The sequence below is a fragment of the Heptranchias perlo genome, chromosome 9 (genome assembly GCF_035084215.1).
Source record: "Heptranchias perlo isolate sHepPer1 chromosome 9, sHepPer1.hap1, whole genome shotgun sequence".
Taxonomy (NCBI): Eukaryota; Metazoa; Chordata; class Chondrichthyes; order Hexanchiformes; family Hexanchidae; genus Heptranchias; species Heptranchias perlo.
In genome coordinates this window covers 7,218,314-7,238,413 of record NC_090333.1, presented here as the reverse complement: position 1 = coordinate 7,238,413, position 20,100 = coordinate 7,218,314, and the positions used below count along the sequence as shown (strand labels likewise).

General features: G+C 43.6%; 1 protein-coding gene across 1 annotated transcript; it reads left to right on the top strand.

Annotated features, from left to right (window-relative positions):
- The first annotated feature begins 3,507 nt into the window (after window positions 1-3,507).
- Window positions 3,508-18,195, top strand: LOC137324948 (di-N-acetylchitobiase-like). The gene is made up of 7 exons (XM_067989639.1): window positions 3,508-3,639; window positions 8,111-8,249; window positions 11,945-12,153; window positions 13,689-13,860; window positions 13,949-14,046; window positions 15,207-15,368; window positions 18,010-18,195. The coding sequence occupies exons 1-7, from the start codon at window positions 3,508-3,510 to the stop codon at window positions 18,193-18,195; spliced, it is 1,098 nt and encodes a 365-aa protein (XP_067845740.1).
- The last annotated feature ends 1,905 nt before the right edge of the window (window positions 18,196-20,100 follow it).

Here is a 20,100-nt window from a genome sequence, read left to right as displayed (position 1 = left end):
CCCGGGGACGGGAGGCGGATGTACATAGCTTCTGTTATTTAATTATCAGATTGTTAAGTTTGGGTGTTTTAGTTACATTTTAAACAAGGTGGTTGGTAGTTTCAGTATTATTGTTGAAGAGTGTTTGTATTGAGTCGAGGTCGATAAAGTTTTGTGACCGTGTATTATTTTTCTCTGTGTGTACCATATTTTCCAAGTGGTGCAGGGGTGTTGGACCCCCTCCGTGCTTGGTGGTGAATGTTAATTCTTACCTGTGCCTGCATCTGAACACAACACCTAAAGGGGAATGAATGTTTCGGGTCTTAGATAGGTAAACTACAGGGGAAGGTTGACTCTCGAGGATCGAGAATTTTGCTCACCCAGTATGATTCTCTAGCAAGTAAAGTATCACAGTGGGGAGTGTAAGATTCTCAAAATTCACAGATCCCCCAAAAACTCGGAGGAAAAAAGAAACCCTAAAGAAAAGGACTTTGGACTCTTTTCTAACCATTTCAGGGTGATGAAATATTGGGACGACTCACACACGCGCCACACCAGGAAGCATCAACAGGGAAAAGTACTTTTTGAGGAATCCACGTCCTTGAAGGGACTCGCTTCCTCGTAGGGGCGACTGTAAGATTTCTGGGAATTCACCTTTTCCCTGAGTATGGAAAACTTTGGCCATTGACTAAAATCCTAAGATGGAAGGATAGGTAAGACGTCACCAGAGGAATCAACAACACATACTGTGGAATGTGAGAGAATTACTACTTTAGACATGTCTCTGTTTTAATGCAAAACCTACAGCAGGTGGTCAACACTCAGCACTAATTCGAAAGGCAGTAGGCCATTGAAAGAGGCAACTGCTCCAGACATGATGGGGCCATGCCTTTGTTTTGAAGCAAAACCGATCAACACCTAGGACGTTGGATACAAATTGAAGCCTGTATACCAGGTGATCAGAAAATCGGAATTAAAACAATGACCCATCGGGAGAAGCAATTGCAACATGATGATGGACCATCAAAAGCCATCAAAGGTTGTTAAGGAATTTGTAAGAACTGTTTAAACAGACATGAAGTGCTTTCTTTTAAGTGACGAGGACCATTGTAAGAGAGGGATATAGAAGTTGAAACTCGAAACCTCTCTCGCTCTCTCTGGCTCTTGCTGGCTCTTGTGTTCTGCTTCTCTTGTTCTGCCTGTCTCTGGAAGGAGAGCAGCTTCCAGTGAAACCAACGAACCCTACGTGAGAGAAACGCTCAGCCAGACCTTCCAGTGCAAAGGATTGTTCAGTTCAGTTCAGCCAGGAGTTCGACAGCTCGGGAGGCGACAGTTCAACAAGGCGAGGGGCAACAGAGAGAAGGTCAGCAGCTCTAGAAGCAGGCCGATACACAAGAAGAAACCAGAGTAACAGCCCCAGTGACCATCAGACACCTCGCGGCAACAAGGGCCTTACGAAACAACCAACCGAATATTACCACCAATCAACCGGGTAATATTGAGCCACCGCGACCAAGACAACCAACTCGAGAGATAATCGAAGATCCGCAAAGTTTCCACTCTACGATCTATTCCTGACTTACATCTGGGTGAATTACTGCCAAGGATTCATTTGGTGAGCATTATCTCTGGTCCTTTAGAAGTCCAACTGAGCTAGTAAAGTGGGAATGGGAGGGGTGAGGTATCATTCTACTGTAATTTCCCTCGTGTGTACCGAAGTGTTCCCCATTTTATTAGAGTGTTAAGATTGTTGTGTTGTATTTTCTCTCTTGAATAAAGGTCAAAGTTTCTTGCACCAAAACCAGTTGTCTGCTGCACTTTGTCACAACCCCCAACTAAGTCCAAGGTCTCGAACCCAGGGAGTGGGAGCGATTCGAACCGCTCAGAAGTCAGAGGTGAAGCTGACAAACACCATCTCCTCTTTCAGGTGTCACTTGCAAGGTCAGCATTTATTGCCCATCCCTAATTGCCCTTGAGAAGATGATGGTGAGCCGCCTTCTTGAACCGCTGCAGTCCGTGTGGTGAAGATTCTCCGACAGTGTTGTTAGGTGGGGAGTTCCAGGATTTTGACCAAGCGACGATGAAGGCACGGTGATATATTTCCAAGTCGAGATGGTGCGTGACTTGGAGGGGAACGTGCAGGTGGTGTTGTTCCCATCTGCCTGCAGTCCTTGTCCTTCTAGGTGGTAGAGGTCGCGGGTTCAGGAGCTGCTGTCGAAGAAGCCTTGGCGAGTTGCTGCAGTGCATCCTGTAGATGGTACACACTGCAGCCAAGGTGCACCGGTGATGAAGGGAATGAATGTTTAGGGTGGTGGATGGGGTGCCAATCAAACGGGCTGATTTGTCCTGGATGGTGTCGAGTTTCTTGAGTGTTATTGGAGCTGCACTCATCCAGGCAAGTGGAGAGTATTCCATCACACTCCTGATTCTTGCCTTGTAGATGGTGGAAAGGCTTTGGGGAATCAGGAGGTGAGTCACTCGCCGGAGTGTCTTAATGGAGGAGAGAGAGGGAAAGAGGCAAAAAGGCTGAGGGAGGGAATTCCAGAGCTTAAGGCCGAGGCAGCTGAAGGCACGGCCTCCAGTGGTGGAGCGATTAAAACCGGGGATGCGCAAGAGTCCAGTATTGGAGGAACTCAGAGTTGTCGGAGGGTTGTACAGCTGGAGGAAGTTACAGAGATAGGGAGGGGCGAGGCCATGGAGGGATTTGAAACAAGGATGATTGTAAAGGTAGGAAACACGGCAGCCAATTTGCGCTCAGAAAGCTCCCGCAACCAGCAATAAAATAAATGACCAGATAATCTGATTTACATTTAGTTGTTGGTTCAGGGATATATTTTAAATTCGAGGTGTTGGTGGACTGGGAGCCAATGTAGGTCAACGAGCACAGGTGTGATTGGTGAATGGGACTTGGTGTGAGTTAGGATACGGGCAGCAGAGTTCTGGATGAGCTCAAGGTTTTGGAGGGTGGAAGATGAGAGGCCGGTGGGGCAGCATTGGAATAGTCAAGTCTTGAGGTATCAAAGGCATGGATGAGGATTTCAGCAGCAGATGAGCTGAGGCAGGGTCAGAGAAGGCAACGTTATGGAGGTGGATGTAGGCAGTCTTGGTGATGGAGAGGATTTGTGGTCAGAAGCTCATATCAGGGTCAAATAGGACTCCAAGTTTGCAAACGGTCTGGTTCATCCTCAAACAGTGGTCATGGAGAGGGATGAAGCACTTTGAGACATTCTGAGGTCATGAAAGGCGCTATACAAAAGCAAGTTCTTTCTTTTTCCTTTATTAGTTTCTCTGTTTGCTGTTGGCCAAGATTTGGAGGAAGGGGGAGAAGAGAACATCCCTTTAAATGTTGCATTTCAGAGTATGAAGATTGTTTCAACATTTCACTATTGCCACATCCACCAACACAGAGAGAGAGAGAGAGAGAGAGACTCAGGAGGTGTCATCATCAGTCACATCCGGGTGGATGTAAATAAATGATCTTGCTGCATCTGGTGGATCTTCATATCGGGCAGAGCTCAGGCGGAGAGGATGCGCTGGAGTTTGGAATTGGCGCAGGCCCTGGTCGTGCTCGTGCTGTGGGTCTGCTGCGGCTCCGGGACCGGCTGTCCATGTTCGGATCGGGCTCTGTGCGAACCCGTGACCGTGGAGCATGAGTTCGAGGTGGGTGTTCGGGGGCCGGGGGTGGGTGTTCGGGGGCCGGGGGTGGGTGTTCGGGGGCTGGGGGATGGTGTTTGGGGGCCGAGGGTGGGTGTTCGTGGGTCGTGGGTGGATGTTCTGAACAGTCTGAGGGGTGTGGGTCGGGGTGAGGGACAGGTGGAGCTATTGGGATGGGGGTAGTGGGGGGGGGAATGTCCGATTATTGTTGAAATGCAAAGTGTATCATATTATAATCCGTATGTTAAAGTGTTAATATTGGTATAGTTACAGTTTGTATAAAACAGGACAAACAGTAGTATTGAGCAGTGCAAAGATATTTTAACAAGTGCAGCTTCCATAAAATGTGTTTTTAAATATATTTCTCCAATGTGCAGAGTCTTAAATGATGTGTGATCTAACTCCTGCAGTGTGTCTGTCTAATACCATGGTTAAGGTCACCGGTTTGTGGTTTTCACAGAATATTGAAAATCCTGGAATCTCATGCAATAAAAATGACATTTTTCACTCATTGTAAAACTGGGACCTTGGCCACGATTAAATTGAATACAACGTAACAGATCTTTAAAAAATAAATTGGTTGCAAAATGACTCTGTAACTGCTGACTGTATTGATGAGGTCAGTATTTACTTCAGAGCAATGTTACTAAGTGGGCAGTGTGGCAGCAACAAGAGCACCACCAATATAACCTGCAGGCTCGATGTGTTCATTCTGCTTTTATCCCACTTCCCCCACCTTCCCACAAACAAGACATTCTTCTGACAGATGGGTGGGATAAAAGTTTCCTCTGCCTGTTGGTTCCAAGAATGAATAAACTTGAATTTATGGAGCACCTCATGTCCTCAGGATGTCCCAAAGAACTTCACATGAAATGAATTACTTTTTGAAGTGTTGTCGGCAAACTCAACAGCAATTTTTAAAAATTCGTTCATGGGATGTGGGCGTCGCTGGCAAGGCCAGCATTTATTGCCCATCCCTAATTGCCCTTGAGAAGGTGGTGGTGAGCCGCCTTTTTGAACCGCTGCCGTCCGTGTGGTGAAGGTTCTCCCACAGTGCTGTTAGGTAAGGAGTTCCATGATTTTGACAAGCGACGATGAAGGAACGTTGATATATTTCCAAGTTGAGATGGTGTGTGACTTGGAGGGGAACGTGCATATGGTGTTGTTCCGATGTGCCTGCTGCCCTTGTCCTTCGAGTTGGTAGAGTTTGCGGGTTTGTGTGGCGCTGTCGAAGAAGCCTTGGTGAGTTGCGACAATGCATCCCATGGATGGGACACACTGCAGCCACTGTGCTCCGGTGGTGAAGGGATTGAATGTTTCAGGTGGTGGATGGGGTAGCAATCAAGCGGGCTGCTTTGTCCTGGATGGTGTGGATTTCTTGAGTGTTGTTGGAGCTGCACTCATCCAGGCAAGTGGAGAGTATTCCATCACACTCTCCTGACTCGTGCCTTGTAGATGGTGGAAAGGCTTTGGGGAGTCAGGAGGTGAGTCAGTCGCCACAGAATACCCAGCCTCTGACTTGCTCTTGTAGCCACAGAATTTATATGGCTGGTCCAGTTAAGTTTCTGGTCAATGGTGACATCCAGGATGTTGATGATAATGTCGTTGAATATCAAGGGGAGGTGGTTAGACTCTCTCACATTGGAAATGGACATTGCCTGGCACTTGGCGTGAATGTTACTTGCCACTTATCAGCCCAAACCTGGATGTTGTCCAGGTCATGTTACATACGGGCACGGACTGCTTCATTATTTGAGGGGTTGCGAATGGAACTGAATACTGTGCAATATTCAGTGAAAATCCCCATTTCTGACCTTATGATGGAGGGAAGGTCATTGATGAAGCAGCTGAAGATGGTTGGGCCTTGGACACTGCCCTGAGGAACTCCTGCAGCAATGTCTTGGGGCTGAGATGATTGGCCTCCAACAAGCACTACCATCTTCCTTTGTGCTAGGTATGACTCCAGCCACTGGAGAGTTTTCCCCCTGATTCCCATTGACTTCAATTTTACTCGGGCTCCTTGGTGCAACACTCGGTCAAATACTGCCTTGATTTCAAGGGCTGTCACTCTCACCTCACCTCTGGAATTCAGCTCTTTTGTCCATGTTTGGACCTAGGCTGTAATGAGGTCTGGAGGCGGGAACCAAACTGAGCATCGGTGAGCAGGTTATTGGTGAGTAAGTGTCGTTTGATAGCATTGTCGATGTCACCTTCCATCACTTTGCTAATGATTGAGAGTAGACTGATGGGGCAGTAATTGGCCGGATTGGATTTGTCCTGCTTTTTGTAGACAGGACATACCTGAGCAATTTTCCACATTGTTGGATAGATGCCAGTGTTGTTGCTGCACTGGAACAGTTTGGCTGGAGGCATTGCTAGTCCTGGAGCACGAATCAGCACTACAGTCGGGATGTTGTCGGGGCCCATAACTTGGCACTTCTTGCTGAAGATGGTTGCAAACACATCAGCCTTGTTCAGCACTTACGTGCTGGACTCTGCCATCATTGAGGATGAGCATCTATACAGAGCCTCCTCCACACCGTTAGTTGTTTAATTGTCCACCACCATTCACGACTGGGTGTGGCAAGACTGCAGAGCTTTGATCTGATCCGTTGGTTGTGGAATCATTTTGCTCTGTGTATAGCATGTTGCTTCCGCTGTTTAGCATGCATGTCGTCCTGTGTTGCAGCTTCACCTGGTTGGCACCTCATTTTTTGGTACGCCTGGTGCTGCTCCTGGCATGCTCTTCTGCACTCCTCAATCAACCAGGGTTGATCCCCTGGCATGTTGGTAATGGTAGAGAGAGGAATATGCCGGGCTATGAGGTGACAGATTGTGCTGGAAAACAATTCTGCTGATATGTGCAGAGCAAGGTCCCACAAACAGCAAGTTGCATGAATGAACAGTTAATGTGTTTCTGCTGATGTTGGTTGAGAGAAAAGTGTTGGCCAGGACACCAAGAGAACTCCCTGCTCTTCAATATTGCCAGCGGTCTATTAGATCCCCTTTAACATCTCATCCAAAAGACAACCCCTCCAACAATGCAGCACTCTCTCATTACTGCACAAAAGTGCCAGCTTGGATGATGCATGTTTGATAGTCTCAGTCCAAATCAAAGGGCCCAAATCACAAAACTGTGATGAACTAAACTGCAGCACTAAACAGGCAGTCTCATTTGAGAACACAGGATGGTTGGTGTGAGAAACGGAAAAATGTCACACTGGTGCAGTATGGGCTGTTTCTCTTTCGAGGGAACTATATTCTGATCTAGTCTTGCTGGTCTCATGGTAGAAATGCTTGATTTGACACCAGGTACCTTAAATGGAAAAGTTTTAAAACTGTAACTCTAAAGTTGCTTGTAATATGAGTTTATTTAGTTTAAGTTGTCCTTTTGAAGTGTATTGAGCACCAACACTTGGAATGGAGTATTGGGATGTGAGCTCCTTTTCCTCATGTTGTTCAGTTCCTCTCACCTGCACTATTGTGGAGATGGAAGTTCTGAGAGGTTGTTTCTCTTTAGCATATTCTTTTCTCTGGTGGCTGCATTTAGATCGACAATGGTGGTAACCTGAGAATCAGTTCACCAGCCGTTCCTTACCCCGTAACCTGGGGAAATGATAATGGGCCAAATTTTACTCTAACAGGGCATCTCACGGTGCTTGCCGTTACTTGGACCTGCCCTTGCACGTTTTTGAGTGGCAAGTTGCTGAAAGTGCGAACTGATAACGGGGCAGCGAGTGAAACAGGGCATTTGGGAGCTGAGTGAACAGGGCAAGAAACAGGGTATCTCCTTAACCAATGAGATTGAAGGATTGTGAAATTAACAGCGCAAGGATTGAGAAGGAAGTGTAAATTAGAGTGGGCGAATTCAATGTCAAATCAGGTACAGAAAGAGAAATAAAGAGAGGAAAAGAAAGATTGGATTAAAAGAGAGAGAAAAAAGTGAGTGAAAGGGGAAGTAAAAAAAAGTTTGAATTTTAAATTTCCATTTTTAAATCTCCAACAGCAATTAAATCCTGAAGGAATGAGACTCCACTCTTGTAATAGTTAATTTTCAGTGCCAGAGATCTTGATTGCCGATAATGAACACATTCACCGTCGTTAAAAAGGTACTTAGACTGGAATGGAAAAGACGTAACTTTCCATGGCGAGTTCAGTTTGAATCTCCTGCGCAAATACATGAACTTTACGTCGTTCAATGAATTTTAACGGTGAGCAAGATAGCGAGATGCTGTTTTCATGAAGCTAACAGCGGAGCAGCCCAACTCGGTCAGCAACTTGTGGATGTTTGAGTTTAACTGCGTATCTGCCCCTCGCCTGAAGTTGCTGTACCATTTACACATAAATAAAACGAGCGCCATTAGCCTCACCGTTATTTTGTCAACAAAATCTGGGCCATTGATTGTGAAAATATATATTTTTAAATGGCAGTTTTCTGCCCTTCATTACTGCAATTGACTGCTTTATTTTGTACTAGGTCTTTGTCTTTGATGTTGGAGGAAAGGATTGGAAGTATTATGACTGGTCTAAGGTTACGACTATTGCAGCCTTTGGACCTTACGATCCTGAGCTTTTGTGTTATGCTCATGCGAATCAAGTTCGAGTTGTCCTGAGAGGTAAATAATTTTATCACAGAAAAAACAAATGTCCTTCTGTCTTCCAATGCAAGCTGTATTATTGAAAACCACATAAAAGGACATTCAGTGCACAGCCTTGAATTGCGACCTTACAGTGCTGAAATTCCTCTACAGCTCCTGCACAACTCGAGCTAATAATTCCACATTCCATCTATAATATATTAAAATCTTACATCCACACACACACCTCCTGTCTACAAAACCTTACTTTCTATTGTCAAGTTTTTCACACTTTTGTGGCAACTTTTTCCATTTATAAATTCCTCTGTCCACATTTATAATGATGTGGAGATGCCGGTGATGGACTGGGGTTGACAATTGTAAACAATTTTACAACACCAAGTTATAGTCCAGCAATTTTATTTGAAATTGCACATTTATAATGGGAACTGTCTCCGTAAACTTGATGCGCTGTAATTACACCCTCCCCACCAGTGGTGGCACTGTCGCACCTCTGTTTTGCATCTTTCAGCTCAAAATGCTATTTAAATAAAAATTATAATTGATCAAAGTATTATATTAAAAATTAGGACAAAATTCATGATTTCACAATGGGGACTGAGTTACATCTGAACACCCTGGTTGAATTATCCCCCACACTCCAATCCTGCTTCGTCTGAATACTACACAAGTCTGGACTCTCTTTGTCCATTGCCATGGGAGATTGACTGGTGATGTATTTTTATTCTACTTTTCACCTCCCAAACTTGCTGGATTCGTGAGCACTGAGCGGGAGTCTTCTGATCTAGGAGTAGGGGAGGGGAAGAATTCTGAGGAGGGAGATTGTGGGATCCAGTAAGCACTCAGGAGATGGTCAGGGATTGCTGGGATCTGGCAGTATTGGGGAGATGAGGGAATGGAGGGTCTAACATGTCTTGTTGGGGAGGAGTGGGTTCTAATGGAATGGGACCCAAACTGCTATTGACATCTTTGGAAGCATCAGTCCCTCACCCCTCACATGTTCCTGCAAGTTAGGTGCCCGAACCACCGCTTCCCTCATTGTCGCCCTATTCCGATCTTCTGTACTTGCCTTGAGCATTTAAGCAGAAATGCTTGGTTATGAAAGCCTTAAAAAGCGCAAGCAAATCACTGGGGTTCATTTCTAGAGGAAAATAATTCACAGCAGAGAAGTTATGTTAATCTTGTATAGGTCCTTGGTTAGAAAACACTGAGAGGACTGTGCACAGTTCTGGACTCCATACTACAAAAAGATACAGAAGTACTGGAGAAAGTGCAAAAAGGATTTACAAGGATGATATCAGAACTGAGAGAGTATAACTATCAGGAAAGACTGAACAGGCTGGGGCTCTTTTCTCTGGAAAAGAGAAGGCTGGGACGTGATCTGATAGAGGTATTTAAAATTATGAATGGGTTCGATCGGGCATATGGAGAGAAGAATTGGCAAGATGTAACGAGTGCCACAGGAATCAGTGTCCTAGTACATGAATCACAAAAAGTTAGTATGCAGGTACAGCAAGTGATTAGGAAGGCAAATGGAATATTGTCATTTATTGCAAGGGGAATGGAATCTTAAAGTAGAGATGTTTTGCTCCAGTTGTGCAGGGCATTGGTGAGACCACATCTGGAATACTGTGTGCAGTTTTGGTCTTCTTATTTAAGAAAGGACATAATTGCTTTGGAGGTAGTTCAGAGAAGGTTCACTCAACTGATTCCTCAGAAGAGGGGGTATCTTGAGAGAAAAGGTTGAACAAGTTGGGCCTGTATACACTGGAGTTTAGAAGAACGAGAGGTTATCATATTGAAACATACAAGGTCCTGAGGGGACGAGAAGGGGTAGATGATGAGAGGATGTTTCCCTTTGTGGGAGATACTAGAACTAGTGGCCACCAGTTTATAAATTATGGGTCTCCCATTTAAGACGGAAATGAGGAGGAATTTTTTCTCTCACAGGGTCGTGAGTCTGTGGAACTCCCTTGCCAGAGAACGGTGGAGGCAGGGTCATTGAATATTTCTAAGGCTGAGTGCGATAGATTCCTGATTAACAAGGGAGTCAAAGGTTGTAGTAGGTAGACAGGTAAGTAGGGTTGAGGTCACAATCAGATCAATCATCACCTTACCAAATAGCAGAGCAGGCTCGAGGGGCTGAATGGCCTACTCCAGCTCTCGTATGTTCATATGTTCGTATTTTTCCATTTGTGGGCGAGTCCAAAACTAGAGGTAATCCAAATCAATAAGATAGTCACAAATAAATCCAAAAGGGAATTCAGGAAAAACTTCTTTCGTAAGTGAGTGGAAAGAATGTGGAACTTGCTACCACATGGAGTGGCTGATGCAAATGACATAGATGCATTTAATGGGAAGCTGCAGAAGTATATGAGGGAGAAGGATATGTCCAGGCTTTGGAGACAGGCTGAGGCCTTCAAATAAAAACTTCACTTGTCTTTAAAGTCTTTGCTTCAAGCAAAGACACGAAAAGACACAAAAGAAAATTAGTTGGATAAATTTAAACATGTTATTGTGAAATGTCATTTTTTGAATTTGTATTTTATTTTAGAAACTCTTATTTTATAAATTAAATATTGCAGTTACTGAGGAAAAACATGGTCCATGAAAAACAGTTTCAGCTGCAGGCAGAGAAATCTGTTCCACACCATCACTTGGTGGCCGTAGTGTGGAACTGCATCACCACAGGCCACATTATGGGCAAAATCCTATTATAAAGGAGACAGGACGGGCGTCACTGGATGTGAACACAATTAAAATAGAAAAACAAAAGACACTGTTGACACAGAACTTTTGAATAAAAAGATGACAGGACACACTGTTTTTAACAACCTATAAATAGATAGGTGGAACTTTTATTCCCTGGCACAGCAGCAGTCTGCCACTGATGCCAGGATTTAGAATGAAGAATGCAGTTTAATGAAAGCCCGACCCAATTGTGTCCAGAGCCCAGCACACACGCTCCATTCTTCCGACTCTGGGCGACTGAGATTTCTCCTCTTCCACCATCAATGGCAGAACCTTCAGCTGTTACTGTCTTGAACTCCAGATTCTTCTTCTTCAACCTCTTTGTCTTGCTATTTCTCTTCCTATCTTCGAAAGCCTCATCAAAACCTACCTGTTTGATTGTGCCTTTGGTCACTTCCCTCAAGTGTCAGCTTAGCTCAGTGGTAGCACTGTGTCTCTCCTCCTGGGTCAGAAGGTTTTGGGTTTACTCCAGGACTTGACACAGAAGTGCAGTACTGAGGGAATGCTGCATTGCCAGAGGTGCTGTGTTTCAGATGAGACCTTAAACAAAGGCTCCACCTGCCTGTTCAAGTGGATGTAAAAGACCCCATTGGCACAATTCAAAGAACAGGGAGTTCTCCTGGTGTCCTGGACAACATTCATCCCTCAACCGACATCACCAAAACAGATTAACTGGCCATTTATCTAATTTCCTGTTTGTGGGGCCTTTCTGGGCACAAATTAACTATCACATCTGCTTGCAAAGCAACAGTGATTACGCTTCAAAAATAATTAATTGGCTATGAAGCATTTAAGGAGATCCTGAGGATGTGTCAGGCACTATGTCAATGCAAATTCGAGCTAAATCTCCCTCTACTACTTCCGACTTGATGTTGGCAGTTCTGTCCTGCAAAGTTTCTTGGGACACAATGTTGTACGAAACATGCTCTATAATTGGAAGTTGTTTCTTCACCCTTCACCAGGAGTTTTTATACTATGGAACATTGTATTCAGACAACGCCGAGCAAATTGGATCGATGAGCAATTGCAGTTGGCAAAAAGGCAATTTATGGATGGAATCAATTTGGATGTGAACATTGCTGCTGGAAATCCATCTGTCGGCTATTTCTTCATGCCTCAACTGGTTTCTGAAACCATGGGTGTGTTCCACCGTGAAATACCTGGGTCTCAGGTGAAGGAGCCATTTTTTTCATTGAATGGGGATAAGCAATTTACTTTCTACTTAATTATGAAGGAAGATTGATATTTTTCTGGATAAGTGAATTGAAATCATGATTTTTCGCTGCTGTTTATCAGTGCATCATCTTGTTACAAAGCTGCTTTGACAATTGCTGAGGTTAGAAATTTGAGATTGAATCAGTTTAAGCTGGATATGCAGCAAACTTGATGCTGCATCACTTGTAGCCCAGAATTATACAAGTGACTTGAGTTCCAGCTTCCATGCATGGGATGGTTCGAACTGTAATTTTCACATAGGTTCTCAGAAGGTTACAGCACAGTAGGAGGCCATTTGGCCCAGCGTGCCTGTTCTGGCTCTTTGAAAGAGCGAACTAATTAATCCCACTCCCCTGTTCTTTCCCAACGGCCCTGGAATTTTTTGCCCTTCAATTATTTATCCAATTCCCTTTTGAAAGTTACTATTGAATCTGCTTCCACCACCCTTTCTGGTTTTGCATTCCAGATCATAACAACTCTCTGTGTAAAAAAAATTCTCCTCATCTCCCCTCTCATTCATTTGCCAATCTCCTTAAACCTGTGTCCTCTGGCTATCAACCCTCCTGCCACTGGGAACATTTTCTTCTTATTTTGTCCATCAAAACCCTTCTTCAAAGGAAGAAAAACTTGTCTTAATGTAGAGCCCTTTGACATCCTTCAGAAATGTCCCACAGTTCATATCCAATGAGTTACTTTGAAATAAAGGGACTATTAAGGAGGCAAAAAAAGAAATCACTCGCTGCATTTTTATTGGGTAAAGTTTGAAGCAGACTTTTACTGCTGAGAAGTTTGCACATAACGGACTTTGATAACTCAGATTACAGTGATATAATTCTTGACCTGAGGCTCCCGAATGCCTTCTTGTTCAGGCAGTGACTACATGAGCCATGCAAATCCTGGTTCGTGCTGAGTTATCTGATTTCAGCTGGGATGTTGGAGGGCACAATTTACGCCGAGTGCCACTGGGTCGGGGAAGGTCAAATGAACCATCTGATCATTATCTGGAAACCTCCCACTGGAAGTGTGACCGTGCAGATGGCCACCAATTGGGTTAGTCCCCCCACCCATGTTAAAATAGCCTGCCAGCACTCAATGTCTGGCCTCACATAAAAGAACGTTGGCCAATTTGACTCGGTATTGGAGTGTGGCTGGCCCTTTTGGGACTACAATTTGGTCACAACTTAATGCCTTTTGGAGAGGAGGAGAGAAAATTGATGGAAAATTGGAGGAAGAAGGTGAGTGAGCAGTGGGGAATTGAACCTGATTAATATTTGATAACCGAGGATCCTATTAATTCTAACTCACTATTTGCCCCAACTTTATCCTGTTCCTTTTTATACAGTCATGAACACTGTCGAACTCCTAACCTGTTAAATTCACAGCTCCCATGGAGCATGTGCGAGTGCATATAAAAACCATATAACTACTAGTGATATCCAACATAAGGTATGAGATGAAACTAACTTCTTCTTGTTACTCTTTGGCCCTTAGGTCACATTTAACGTGCCTTGGTCTCCAGACTGCATTGATGGCCGATGCTATGACTTTTTGAGAATTGCAAATTCCTGTGACTTTTTATTTGTGATGTCCTATGATATGCAGAGTCAAATGTGGGACAATTGCTTTGCAAAGGCAAATGCTCCCTATTACCAGACTTTATCAGGTATGTACAATAAGACCATCTGGTTCAGGGTCTACCTGCCCGATATCAATGTGAATCTAAGACCCTCATTATTATTTTCCCCATTTAGGTTACTCCGCTTATATCAATCTGGGAATTGATTCCAGAAAGCTCGTGCTGGGAGTTCCATGGTATGGTTATGACTATCCTTGCACACAGTTTTTTGAGGTAAGGTTTTGTCATTATCTGGCTTTCAGTAATCCGAATTATTTAGAATAGACTATTGTAAACCATTACAAAAGAGCCAGAGGTGATCTGGGGAAACATTTTTTTTACGCAGCGAGTTGTTATGATCTGGAATGCACTGCCTGAAAGGGTGGTGGAAGCAGATTTAATATTCACTTTCAAAAGGGAATTGGATAAATACTTGAGGGGAAAAATTTACAGGGCGATGGGGAAAGAGCAGAGGAATGGGACTGATTGGATAGTTCTTGTGACGAGCCAGCACAGGCATCATGGGCCGAATGACCTCCTCCCTTGCTGTACTTACTATGATACTATGATGTTATGATTGTCTTGTTGCTGTGCAAAATATCCCATTGATTCACTGTTCTGGAGAAATTATTTGTTTGCAGTGCTTGCTCTCTGGGCTTACCTTATCTGTGCTATTTAACATTTTATTCCACTGAGGCCTCCCCTTAACTGCATTCTTCTAGGTTGTAAATCTTAAGCTTCTCGAATCTTTTCTCAAAGCTCATCCTTTTAACACAAGGAATCATAAGAACATAGGAACAGGAGGAGGCCATTCAGCCTCTCAAGCTGTTCCGCCATTCAATTAGATCATGTCTGATCTGTATCTTCATTCCATCTACACACCTTGGTTCCATAACCCTTAATACCCTTCCCGAACAAAAATCTATCAATTTCAGTTTTGAAGTTTTCAATTGACCGAGCCTCAACAGCTTTTTGGGGGAGAGAATTCCAGATTTCCACGGCCCTTTTCGTGAAGAAGTGCTTCCTGACATCACCCCTGAACAGCCTTGCTCTAATTTTCAGGTTATGTCCCCTTGTTCTGGACTCTCCCACCAGAGGATATACTTTCTCTCTATCTACCCTATCAACTGCTTTGATCGTCTTAAACACGTCAATTACATCACTCCGTAATTTTCCATATTCAGTCTTGTTGCTGTCTATTTGAAATTACAACCTTGTCCTTGTCTATAAATGTATTATTTAATTTTATATATTTCAGTGAGAGACCCTCCTGTCCAAATTGTAAAACTTATTTTTCTCTAATTGTTCCTCTTTACACTTAGAGATCAGTCATGTTGTTACTGCATTTTTGAAGTTACCAAAGTAACTATATTTTCATCCTTTTGTATTTTCAGACTGGTAGGTGTGTATTGGAAAAGATTCCTTTCCGAGGTGCCCCTTGCAGTAATGCAGCTGGACGTCAGGTCCCATACAAAGAGATCGCAGAGCATGTGCACAAATCAATTACTGGCAGATATTGGGATGATGAGCAGAAAGTCCCGTCTTATATCTACATGGTAAGACTGTCAATCAAAACACAATGGAGAGTTGTGCATTGTCCATTCTTTGCAGAATGCAAACCTTGCAGTATTTCATGATTCAATATTCCCTGTGTACAGGATTCAGCACAGTTCAGAATGTACAGTTTATACAGTAGAAAATGTGTGTAGTTGGAGAATAGCCAAGAAAATGGGAGTTGACAGACAAAGCACCAAACCCAGTTCCGTTTGTTAAGACATTGTGTATGACCAGTTGCAAAAAATGAGATGAGCTGTGGTCTTTTCAAATCGATCACTTTACACAACCCATATTGACCCTCCTGTGAAAATTAGCGATTGTTTGGTTTGTGAAATGTGTGCCCCTGTCTCCCATTTGATGATCAATTTAGCACAAAAGATTGACGGTAGCGTACCCTGTACATAAGAAAACTGCACAGTAGCAAATACCACACACTCTTGATCTACTGCATTCTAATGTCCTTCAGGGAAGGAAACTTGCCGTCCTTACCCGGTCTGGCCTATATGTGACTCCAGACCCACAGCAATGTGGTTGATTCTTAATTGCCCTCTGAAATAGCCTAGCAAACCACTCAGTTGTAAAATCCAGATACGAAAAGTCATAATAAGAATAAAACCGGATGGACCACCCGGCATCGGACCACTAGGCACCGGACACGACAACGGCAAACCAAGCCCAGTCGACCCTGCAAAGTCCTCCTCACTCACATCTGGGGACTTGTGCCAAAATTGGGAGCGCTGTCCCTCAGACTAGTCAAGCAACAGCCTGACACAGCCATACTCACAGATCTTTCAACCAACTTCCCAGACTCTTCCATCACCATCCCTGGGTATGTCCTGTCTTCATCAATGACCTTCCCTCCATCATAAGGTCAGAAATGGGGATGTTCGCTGATGATTGCACAGTGTTCAGTTCCATTCGCAACCCCTCAAATAATGAAGCAGTCTGATCCCGCACGCAGCAAGACCTGGACAACATCCAGGCTTGGGCTCATAAGTGGCAAGTAACATTCGCGCCAGATAAGTGACAGGCAATGCCCATCTCCAACAAGAGAGGGTCCAACCACCTCCCCTTGACATTCAACGGCATTACCATCACCAAATCCCCCACCATCAACATCCTGGGGGTCACCATTGACCAGAAACTTAACTGGACCAGCCATATAAATACTGTGGCTACGAGAGCAGGTCAGAGGCTGGGTATTCTGTGGCGAGTGACTCACCTCCTGACTCTCCAAAGCCTTTCCACCATCTACAAGGCACAAGTCAGGAGTGTGATGGAATACTCTCCACTTGCTTGGATGAGTGCAGCTCCAACAACGCTCAGGAAGCTCGACACCATCCAAGATAAAGCAGCCGCTTGATTGGTTCCACCACCCTAAACATTCACTCCCTTCACCACCGGCGCACAGTGGCTGCAGTGCGTACTATCCACAGGATGCACTGCAGCAACTCGCCAAGGCTTCTTCGACAGCACCTCCCAAACCCGCGACCTCTACCATCTCGAAGGACAAGAGCAGCAGGCACATGGAAACAACACCACCTGTATGTTCCCTTCCAAGTCACATACCATCCCAACTTGGAAATATATCGCCGTTCCTTCATCGTCGCTGGGTCAAAATCCTGGAACTCCCTTCCTAACAACACTGTGGGAGAACCGTCACCACACGGACTGCAGCAGTTCAAGAAGGCGGCTCACCACCACCTTCTCAAGGGCAATGAGGGATGGGCAATAAATGCCGGCCTCGCCAGCGACGCCCACATCCCATGAACGAATAAAAAAAAATACCTAGTCACATGTCTAATTGACATTGGCCAAGTCTTGCTGAGATACTTGATGCACTGCAGTCAAACGCTGTGATGCTTGAGCTTTCAGCAGTAACATTGAAATCATGTTTTCCACCTTTCGATTGCAATATTTTGTTACTTTGAGCAATTTGAAAAGATTATTTTGAAATGATAGAATGTTCCACATTGAGTTAAATCAGACCTTGGATAATTCGATTTATTTTTTTAAATCATTTTCTCTGGAGGCCCATGCGAACTCTGACTTGCAAGTCATCTATCTCTTTCTATTTCCCCCAAATCATTTTTTTCCCAATCAAACACCATAATCTTTTGACTTGTTGCATCCGAATTGACATCTGGGCTGTTCATGTGGATTTTTCTAAGTTGCTGTACTGAGGGAGTGCTGCACTGTCGGAGGTGCCGTCCTTCAGATGACACGTTAAACTGAGGTCCCGTCTGTGCTTTCAATGTGTGCCTTATGTTCATATGTTGCACAGCATCCAGATGAGTTAATTGGTTTGGGTGTTAAAAAAGATAGACTTGGAGCTGCTCCTGCTCCGTTCCCGTTACTTGTGTGGACGTGCAGCGGAAAACCGCGTTTGTGCACGGAAATGGAGTTTCTGCCGACGGTCAGGGGACGGAGTGGGAGAAGCCCTGAGGAAATTGCCGGCCGTTGCCGTAAGTCCCTAATTTTTGAGTTTGTTTTGCTCATTTGTCATTGTGCATTTTCTCATCGTACATTTCAGTCCATTCTGTCTTCTGCTGATGAAGATTTTCAGCATAGTGTCTCGAACTGAGCATTGAACCAAACCCCTCGCTCCTATCTGTGTAACTCTTCATTTTTTTATGGCAGGTTAATAATACATTTCATGAGGTCTGGTATGACGATCCACAGAGCATTTCAATTAAGTCAGCGATCATGAAGAAATTGAGACTCCGTGGCATAGGCATGTGGAATGGAAATATGCTGAACTACAGTGATGATCATTTCATAGTGAAGCAAACTGAAGACATGTGGAATGCTCTTTGCCCTTTGTGAGGAAAACGGCGACGTTGAACCATCTCATCTTAACAGAATGTAATCATTTAATTTTGCAAGTAAACTCAGCAAAAAGTGAGCTAGCTTCCAACATGAGAAATTAAAGATAACGCAGATCGAGGGAACAGATTTAACATTTTGTCGAGCTAACGAATTTCTATTCAATGAAAAGAAAATGTACGAATACAATTTGTACTCCAAGATCTGGTCACTTCAGGCATCTCAAGTTGTTTACAAAATGCATCAAATCTGTATTGACTTTCATAATGCTTAATGATCGTGCAGGTTAAAACATCTTGCCGCTAATTATTTACAATTCAGAAAACAAGTCAGCTTTCCCGTTGGGTAATAATCCAATTCTGATATGCACACGCGTGTTGTCTGTTTTATGCACATCTTAATTCTTGACAATGATTTTGATGATTTTATTTTGATTGGTTATCATTTTGAACCTCGATAACTTTAATTTTCATCTTTCCTCCATTAAGGGGGGGTGAACGGACCAGATAATAGTATCCTGTGTACTGCTAGTATTTTTATTTAATTGTAATATTACAAGACAATGTAACCATTTGAATTTTATTCCACCTGAGTGCTTTACAATTGTCTATTCATGAAAAGCAATTTAAATTTTTACGGGAACACGTATTTCACAAAATAAAATGTGATGTTTCCAAAGTAAGTGTTTCAGTTGTGTTGCTCCAGGAAAGTGGGGATTGTGTAAATATAAAACAATTGTGGTACCGGTTAAAAAAATTCCCCTCAAGTCTAATCTTGGCACATATATTTAGTAGTCCTTAGTTAATCACTTGCCCTCCCCGTTGCCAACATGTGAAACTCAGTGTTGGGGGGAGGGAGGTCTGTGTCCCATTTTATCTTTATTTACTTTGTAATATTACCCAGCAAGAATTGTCCTGCTCTTTATTCCTGACACAGTTTTCTTCTTTCACAATATTGTTTGACGAACTCTGTGCGTGAGATTTTGGTCCAACCATCTCATGGATGAAAATGATGAGACAAAGAAGGCAATAAAATTGGTGCTGCATTGAATAATACGTAAGTAAGACCATACTTGATCTTTAATATCTTTAACTGATTTCTCGAGGTAAAGTGATCGTTTCGTCGAACAGGAAGCAAAGTTGTCAGAATGGGGGACGGCGAATCAGTCCACTGATCTAATCTTTCCATGTTAGCAGACTGGAGCCCGCTGGCAATTGTACCAATGGGCACAGGAACCAGTTTAGAGCAGGCACTGAATTGACAATGCAGAGAGCTGTCAGGGATATCACACTGCTCAATAGGACCCGTGAGCATCATTAAAGCTGAAAGAGCTGGAAACATTACTTCATCTTATCAAGTTAATCATGGGCTGGGTGAGAAAAGGACACTTTTTTTCTTTTCCCTTTTTTTCTTGAGAATGATAAGGCAAGTTCTTTCCTTTCTTTGCTTTCCTCTTTTTTCTTTTTCGATCTTTTCTCTTTTTCTTTTCTGTTCTCCTTTTTCTTTTCTTTCTTCTAGTTTCCGTTATCCTGTGCTCTCGAGCATTTCCAGCTCTTTCAATAGGATTTGTACGTTTGCTATCAAACAAAAGCATTGAAGCAATTCCGACCCAAAATGGAATAAGACTCTCAGTTAATGGTGTAGAAAGACCTCTGAACCAGCAAGTTCCAAGTCCAAGTGATGAGTGGCCTTTCCACTCCTAAAGGGATATTGGTGACAGATTTACATTTCAGTAACCTCTTCACATTCCTGCAAACCTGTTAACTTGCCTATTCTGCATTACTTATCAGGTAACAAGCAATAAAGACTTCAGATCCTGAATTTCTTCTTTTACTTACTTTAGGATAAATGTTCGTATCATTTTAGAGTGGTGAATTGCACAAATAGAGTCATTTCTTTTCTACA